Source organism: Atta cephalotes, assembly GCF_000143395.1.
Source record: "Atta cephalotes unplaced genomic scaffold scaffold00023, whole genome shotgun sequence".
Lineage (NCBI taxonomy): Eukaryota > Metazoa > Arthropoda > Insecta > Hymenoptera > Formicidae > Atta > Atta cephalotes.
Genome location: NW_012130087.1, coordinates 3,800,846 through 3,810,370, shown reverse-complemented (window position 1 = coordinate 3,810,370; position 9,525 = coordinate 3,800,846). Strand labels below are relative to the sequence as shown.

The window sequence follows — 9,525 nt, the reverse complement described above, 5'->3', positions numbered from 1 at the left end:
TTTTTAACCCTTTTACTACTTCGTAAAGTAAATTACTTCTCTCTCTCTCTCTCTCTCTCTCTCTCTCTCTCTCTCTCTTTCTCTTTACAAGCACTTTCTAACTCAATATAAGCTTATTACTTTTCGTAATCTTTACACACAGTTCTATTTTATTCATATATCACTGATTCATATATGCAGTGCAACTCTTTCCAAAGTCATGAATCTTTACATGAAGTTATTTTTAATCTATTTTAAAATAGAATAAAACTTCTAAAACAAATAACAATATAATAAAGCATATATCAGGTAAGTTAACTTTTTTTTTAACTAAGTTGAAGTTAACAACCTTGAAAATTTAACTAAGTTAAGTTAATATAAGTTAATTTATAATGAAATTAATTAGAATTAAAAAGTTAAGTTAATAAAAAAAAGTAATTGAAAAGTTAAAAGTTATTTTTTTTATTTTTTTAATTCATGATTTCAGGGTTTCAGATTTACATATAACGGAAATAACAAATATATACTTCATTTAGAAAATACTCTATATTTTATTTACATGTATATATTTTGTTTGTATGTATTATTTAGTATATAAGATTCGACTATGAATACTGTCCTGTGATATGACTAAAGCTTTAGACACAATACGAGAGAGTAGCGATAGTAATAAGGAATAATAGATTTCAACCTATCAGAAACTAGATACATCGAAATACACGGTTTCTGATAGATTGAAATCTGGCGGTCATTTGTGTAATTTGAAATGAGATGAAAATTACAAAACTGAGCAAATTCACTAGAATATTTATAATTTCATTGATCAACACCCAGTAAATTTACTCACTTATGCAATTTTCATCTCATTTTAAGTATTGCTTAAGTTTGCCGCGATATTATATCTGAGACTTAACTATAAAAAATTAAATAAAAAATTAATAGTTAAAATAAACGGATAAAATGTTACTAAATAAAGTTAAAAAGTTAAGAGTCTAAAATGTAACTAAGTTAAATTAAAATTAACTTTTTAACTTTTTAACTCAACTTTTATTTTTTTAACTTAGCAACCCTGACATATATACATATACAGAGTGTATCTGAAATAACGCCCACTAATCATATAGTGCTATTCCTAATAAAAAATTAAGACAAAAAGTTTTCTACCATTTTGCAATTTTCGTAATACTTTTTTTTTTAGTTATTCAATGAGCAAAATGTCTAAAATCGATGCATATAAGACAACTTTAAAATATCTTTCAAAATTCTTTAAGAAACATCTTCAAAATATTTCACAAAGAACACTGAAAGATATTTTAAAATTGTTTTATACATCGATTTTATCTGCTTATTCGACAATATTTAGAAATTAATATCTCGTTAACTATTGCGAAAATTGCAAAATGATAGAGGATTTTTCGACTTAAGGTGCATTCGAAGAGAGGCTATTTATGTCTTTCTATCTTTGTTTTACGTCTAATAAACAACAAATATAGAATGACAGAGGTAGCATCTCCTCGAACGCACCATTAGTTTTTCATTAGGACTAACATCACTATGATTAATGAGTGTTATTTCAGATACATCCTGTATATATTTTTCAAGCCTTTATATTTTCAAAATTTTATAATTCTCGCAGTGATAAGGTGCAAGGACTTGAGGAGAGCATACGAAGGACCAGTGCATGCGTACGTCAAAGCGAGTCTAAAGAACACCAACGGCGAGGGAGTCGTTAAGAGGACTGCAGTTCATCGTGCTACACCAAATCCGGTGTTTCGTGAGATCCTCATACTCCCCTGCCCGGTATACAATAGTCACTGTACCGGTCACAAGCCTACGTCCTTGGACATCGCCGTCTGGCACCGGGATCGTCGTGCGAGGTGAGCATGTTTCGCGGAAATGAGAGAGAAAGAGAAAAGGGGAGCGGTGCAAGAAAATACTGACGCAGATTAAGTTCGTAAATCTCGCAAGGCTGCGGCGAACGCGCTAAAGTTTCATGCGAATCTGACGTCTCGTTTCCTGGGGATTTATTTATTAACACAAGTGCCTCGCAGCTTTGTTACGCGAAGATTAATTATGACTTTCTCAGAAAATCCATATGTGAAGAGGCAATCGCGTAGCGTGTTTAATTAAACAGTTACCCAAAGAGATTGAAAAAAAATAGAATAATAGTCTAATCTACTTTTTTTTAAATTTAATTCGAGAAAATTTTGATTTAGAAAATTAAGCGAAATAAATTTTTTCCTAAGTTCTCTTAAAGAAATAGATTAGATTTATTTCTCTGTAGATTATAATTATTATTTTATAATTATTATTTTCTAATAAACCTTTAATTTTATAAAATTTTACATGCAAAACTTTAATTATGTAAAGATAAATGTTTTTTTAATATTTTTGTACAATATGATTTCCTTGAGAGAAAGAGCGAAAAATAACAACAAATTCAGCGAATTCTGGAACATGTGGTTGGAGAACAGGTTGTCGTGATAAGGCTTGAGCTATTTCACTTGTAATAGTCAAAGCGAGGGGGATAGAAACGAGGAAATTAACCTCGGTTGGCGAATCAGCCACGATTTAATTGATCTCGATAAAGCTTCGTAAACTATACGTCGTTAACTTACGAAGCTTAACAAGCACGTGATGCCTCGTACCATGTACGAGATAGTAATCTCTCGAGGTACGCCGAGGCAGTACAGCGTGGGAAAATCTCATGAAATTCGTAAAACGAGCACGAACCGCACGAGAGCTAGAGTATAGTCTGTGGAATTTATGTTATTGGAGCAACGAATTTATCTCTCTCGTACCTCCTATCTTTTCTCCTGCGTCTGTATAAATCCGCTTATTTACTTATATCCATTAAGCCGCGTACAGACTTGTAGCAGAGCGCTGTCACGAACGCTGTTCGTGAACGCCATCGCGATGAAGACGAAGTGTCTCGAACGCTGTCACGAACATCACCGCATAAAATTATGTAGACTTGTAATAGAACGCCATCGCGAACAAAACGTGTACAGTGTGAATGGTGTCTCGAAAGCTGCTGCGAACATCGGATCGATCGGCTGAGAGTCGATTTTTCGCCGCCACATCAAAGAAATGTTTATGTTTAGCCACGTACAGACGTACTTGTATCAAGAACGTCGCCGTGAACATCGGGCCCTTCTGCCAGGGCCATAAGGAAGATCAATTTTAATCTTGAACAGAGTCTTCAATATCATTATAAAATTCATATGAAATCTCTATATATCCGATAATTACATATGCAATCACGAGAAATTATTGTATAATATTAAATAAAATCATATATTTTACCAAATGACTTCATACGCAGTGAAAAAAATTATAATCTGATGAAATCATATGAAATCATGTAATCTGTGGGAAAATATTTCAGCTAGTAGTTATCCGCTTGAATTTTTCACTATCAAACGAATCATCGCAGTATATTGTAGTATAATTTATTTATATAGTGTACTTTATTATAGTTAGAAATGATGTTATACAAGTAATTATAAATGCGGTCTCAGACTTGGATAAATTTCGTAAACTAATAAAAATGGAACATGACAACGTTCGCGATGTTCATGACAGTTCGCGGCGGTGCGACGGCGATTACAACAAAGGTAACGTTGAGGCGACGGTTTGCAACGACGTTCTGATACAAGTCCGTACGCGGCTTTAGATAATCGTTTATCTATTACTGTATTTATTTTTATATGCATGTCGATATGGTATGTTTCACAAGAAAACGCGTTTCTCCTCATTCAATATTCGATTGACGATTGATCAGTCTCTTTTCTTTCATCATCTCGGCCTTGGGTTGTTTATTCTTTGGATTGCCCAATCGAAGCAGTCAACCTAATTTTAAGCTTGTTCCGAGAAATTCTTCTATCGGAAAAATGCCGTGCCGACGAAGCTTTGTTTTCGCAAAGACAATACACTCTCCGAACACGAATATGTTATTTGAACTATTTTAGCTTTAATGGCAATTGCCATAATAAACATTTATTTAACAACAACGTTTTATAATTAATTAATCTTTTTCATTCTGCAATTGAAATATTTCTGTAACAGATTAAAATGTTTCAGGAAAGCACTTTGTATTATATAAACATTGAAAAATTTAAACTTTTTACCTCAATAGTTTTGCATTTTATTAAATTGCTTTAATACAAGACTTACTTTAAATGCAAAATTAACATATCTTAATTAGCATATGTTTAATATCTCTTAAATATATTATAGATGTAAATTATTGTTGTTAGGTAAAATCTTGTTTAATATACTTGATTAAGATTTGAAAGAATTTTAGTAATGCAGGAAATTATGCAATTCCATATGCAATTCCGCGTGCCTTCTCGGTCGATGGTCCGTCCGAATGTCTAAACTATTGTAATTTCTGGGGGCATCCGAGAGAGTTTCCCCTTTTGCGGTAGGAGGGGAATCGATTCCCCAAGATCATGCGCACCACGTTTACCACGTGCATTTCTCACCCCCTTTCTCACCCTCCTACGTCTACTGTTCGCATATAGTACGAGACATTACGGTGACGCTATATATACATCACGCTCCTCGCGGATGGACGACACTCGTCCATCTACTACGGCATGTGCATGTATATACATCTATATGAACATGTTTATGTATTCTGCAGCCTTTCCAGACAATGGAAATTTATGCGTGTTTCCTTTTCTGCCTGTTTCAGACGTAGCGAGTTGCTGGGTTGCATGACTCTTCCTCTACCTTTGTCCCAGGATAAGGTAAATATTACGAAACTTCGAGTATATATTCGAGATGTTCGATCGACAGACATCCGCTCTTGATTCGTTTTGCGAGTGTACGCCGTTTATCATGGAGTATCTAGAAGTCTGCTAAAGTTTGCTGATATATTAATTCTCAGTGTCCTCGAAAAGTTTCTTACTATAAATTAATAAAAAGTTCGCGTTTTTCTCCCTGGAGGCTAAGGATAAGTATATCGAAACATTAAGTATTCACTCGAAAGATTCTCGATTGAGACGTCTGCTGCCGATTTATTCCAAGTATATTGCACCACCGGATGCCTAGACGTCTACTAAAGTTTGCTACTATATTAAGCCTTGAATATAGTAGTGGAGTCTAGAAAGTTTTTTTTTGCTATAAATCATTAAAAACCTCACAAAGGAAAAATATGAGAAACTTGGACTATTTATGATGCTCGATTGAAATGTTTCTTAGCGTTGATTATTAATTCTCAAAAAAGTATAGATACAGTATAGATACAAATATTATTATACAATAATACATATTTGCAATAATAAAATAATAAAAAAATTTACAGACAGTTAGAATTTGGAAAATTATTATAATTTTTCTCATTTCATATAAAATCGTAATCTTATCTTTTTACCTTGGATGTTGAAGTATAATGGCTGTTACATACATATATTAAAAATTCAAAATGTTTTTTCATGTTAAGTGGGTTATTCACTACGAACACAGACATTATCTAATACTAGCTAAATCGTTGAAATGATATCCTACATACATCGTTCACTTTAGAACAAATGTTCAATTATGTAACGCACTTGCAGTATTACATTTTTTATATTTTGATATTGATATTTTGATATTATAATAATCATTACTAAAATATCGTTATGGAATTTCTGTTGCAATTATATTAAAAAAAAATCGTCGCAATAATTGATTTAAATAGATTTTTCGCCAAGTCTTGAACCTATATTTCTTAATTTCGTCAATTTCACAAATTTCTCTCTGAATAGTTTGAAGTAAATTTTTTAAACGAAAATTTAATAGAATACGATTTCCAACTTGCAATTACTGCGATTTAAAAAAATTTTTTATATCCTCTTACTTAAATTTCTAAATTTAATTAGAGATAGAATTAAAAAATACATTCAATAAGCGTCCGAATTAAATTCGAGAAGATTAAAAGAAAAGAAATGAAACTTTTCTTACAGGAAGCGACATGGCATCCTCTCGAAGCCGGATCCGTCCGAAACACGAGCACCCCTTTCGCGAGTGTACCTCAAGACTGCGTCGTGTCGCCACCATTATCCAAGGATGGCGAGTTAGATAATAACAACTCAGGGACAGACGATCTGATGTATCTGAGGCATTTGGAGCTGGAACCAGTTGATCCGTTGACAGGTTTGCCCCTGCACCCGGGTTTCACCGCGAAAGGCGGCAGAACGCCCTGTACTATCACGAGAAGGTTGATAAGGCAAACTTCGGTCAATCAAGTGCGTTTATAAAAATTTTAAATCATTTAAAACATGAGGTTAGACGAAAAGTTGCTAAATTATACATTTTCTTTTCTATATGAACAAGATTATAGCACATTCGCGTATAATTCATTCACAGAAATCTAATTTATTATTGGAAATTATTTATTTTGAGTATTAAAAGCTCTAAATAACAATTTAATATTCAAATAATAATTTAATATTCAAAACAAATAATTAGTCATAACCTTCTATACGGAAAGAATTTTTTCTTAAAATTTCCTGAAAATTTGATACTTGTAGTACAATACAATGTTTTAAAGATTTTTACTTCAATAAAATTAATTAAAATTATTTTATATTTCATTATAGTTTTATTAGTGAGATAAAAGAGATTTACATAAAATTCTTCGAAATACAATATTGTTCCATACTTTCAGAATAAATTCTAGCAAAAAAACCACACGAAGTATTAAATTCTAATATTAATGAAACTTTGTATACATAGGTTATATAAAAAGATGAATTTAGAAAATGCTAGTTGCGATGGAAAAATGATTTGAAAAGTAAAATCACCTTTAATAATGCGGATTTTAGCTTTTTTCATTGTATCTTAAAAACTATTCGATTAAAAACTATTCGATTTATCAAAAAATGTTTTATACAGAATTTTTACAATAAAATGTTCATCCGCGTCAATAATATTTTTAAAAAATAAACATTTTTTTTAATTGAAACAATAGTTTATTAAAAATATTATTAACGTAAATGAATAAGGGGGGAGGAAGAATAATTTTATTGTAAATTTTTGTATAAAACATTTTTTGATATTTTGAATAGTTTTTGAGATATAACGAAAAAACCTAAACTTTCACGGGATGATTTCATCCTTCAATCTTTTTTTTCAAACCTTTTTTTTCCGTCGCAACGGAAACATTTTCTAAATTCTTCTTTTTATATAATCTCTAAGTACATTTCATTAAAATCAGAATTTATCACTTCATGTGGTTCCCTTGTAAGAAAAAATTTTCTGTGTAGTATTAAATTTCTATAAGAATATGTAAAGAAGTTCGAAATTAAAAACACATTTAACGTTTGCTAATATGTATAGCAATACTAATTAACTTTGCTGACTAAATGTTTTATTATTCATCTCTCAGATTCCATGGGGATTTTCGTTGTCGTGGGGCAGGCCACCACGAGTGGAGCGCGTGGACCCAGGAAGTCCGGCAGAACGTTCCGGCTTACGGCCAGGTGATCATGTGGTATTCGTGGAGATAACAAACGTCGTGACGAGACCACGAGATGAAATTCTAGGTCTTATCCAGGCCGCTACGAATCAGCTGGTGCTGGAGGTGTATCGTAAAGGAGGTGCTCACTCATCCGGTGCCCATCACAGGCCTAGCTCGGTGAACGCCACACTTCAGTACTCCTCCGCCGGTTCTAATGTCCAGCATGTCACGTTCAACGCCGAGGTCGGTACCGGCGTCCTCGTGTGAACAATACCGTGTAGCGGTATTAATAGTATATATATTCATCGGTATCTCGATTATGAAGAAATGTCGCATGGAATAACGGTATAAAAATTGACGCGTGATGCTATACCTTAATCAATTATTTAAGACACAAAATGATCTATTCTCTTGTATTTTACATGTCTCGGTTTCTTTCCAACATCAAGTATTTGTACTTTTAAAGATATTTCTGATAATACAATTTATTTTCTGATATTTCTGATTGTACTTTTGAAATTTGATTTCTGAGAAGGTTGTTAATTTTAATTGCTTTTAATTTAAATGTATGTTCATTAAAAGAGAATTTAAAATTAAAATTAATTAAAATCTCAAGATCAGTTAAAGTACATATCTATAAGGAAAAAAGTAAATCGCTTGATCTGAAATAATCATATAAAATTATTTTATTATAATTACTATTGTTATCACAAGCGATATATATCTAATGATTCAAGATACCGAAAAATATTGATATAATATAAAGATTACCGCTACTATTAATGTCACTAACATTTACGTTCACCATTGAAGCATAATTACGTGGTTCGTAAATTAATAAAGATTGAAAGTGTATTAAAGCTTTCATTTTAACAAAATAATTGATCAAGCAAAGAATGCGTCAAACATTTAATTGCAACATGAAAAGATGATATCGTAGGAAAGACATGTAACTTTTTATTCTCAATATCGAGAATATATAAAAAAAATATATATTTAATTGCTATCAATATGCTGAATCGCGTCATCTCTGAGTGTTGATGCTATTTTACGAAAGTATAAACTTGCGAACGTGTTTGATAATATATTTTTTTATCATGAGTATCGTTGCAATTTTGTTTAAAATCTTATTTAAAAAACAATCAAGATTTAATGATTGAGACAACTAGGACGATACGATACGAATTTAATCTAACTTACTGCAAGATTTAATTCTGTGAATTCGTATTTATGATTGCTATTAGTATTCTGGATATCGTGATATATGTCTGGCAAATATATATATAGTCAACCATTTTGTAAAATTTTTGATCGTCTACTGTTATTTTTTGGATACATTTGTAAATCAAAGACGTTGTAAAATTTTATTGCTAAATTAGAATCATATTTAAGGAATCGCGAAAAAATTTTATATATTTATGAAGAACTTATAAGGATCATTGTAGCGGAAATATGCAAATTTAGTAAAGATGTCATCAGCGTGCGTTATTAAGAGCTTATTTTTTGTTTTCGTCACAAAAAGAGTGCGAAGAACGTCACACACCTATATATTGTTTTTTTCTTCTTTTTTTATTGTACTTAATGTAGCGAAGCGTGTAGTGTATAGCGCGCGCGTCTCTCACGTGAGATGCCGTTTAAGTTATGATATGGTTATGTTTTGTACCTTGATCAGGTTGCTATTTTTTGTTGCCAACAAGTTTTGTTTCCAACCATGCGTTCTGTTTATTTATTATATCCTTACCACCCTCATCCTGAGATTTTAAATTATCATTACATTCTTATAAGTTTGATCATCGAATTATTTTGGTTTAATTATCATTATAAAAATTAAACAATATTAAGAATCTTATTTTAGATCGCATATATGAGAATACAATCAACTAGAAATTAATAAAATGTCTATAATGGACCGAATGAATCTTGTTTATAAATAATTCACTCTTGAATTACTATATATATATATATATATATATATATATATATATATATATATATATATATATATATATATATGTTACTGTTTCGTTACGTAGTCTACGTACGTAACCTTAGTTTACGTACCGTTAACGACGTAACTAACTAACTTAATACTAAGT

The 9,525-nt window shown here is 31.4% G+C and overlaps 1 protein-coding gene across 1 annotated transcript in view; it reads left to right on the top strand.

Moving 5' to 3' along the window:
- Positions 1–9,525, top strand: part of LOC105619927 — a 25,259-nt gene that overhangs the window by 7,843 nt on the left and 7,891 nt on the right. Inside the window, exons 4-7 of the mRNA XM_012201441.1 lie at positions 1,616–1,856; positions 4,679–4,733; positions 5,934–6,215; positions 7,358–7,672. Of these exons, the coding sequence (XP_012056831.1) occupies positions 1,616–1,856; positions 4,679–4,733; positions 5,934–6,215; positions 7,358–7,672 (893 nt within the window). The remainder of the gene's footprint in view (positions 1–1,615; positions 1,857–4,678; positions 4,734–5,933; positions 6,216–7,357; positions 7,673–9,525) is intronic.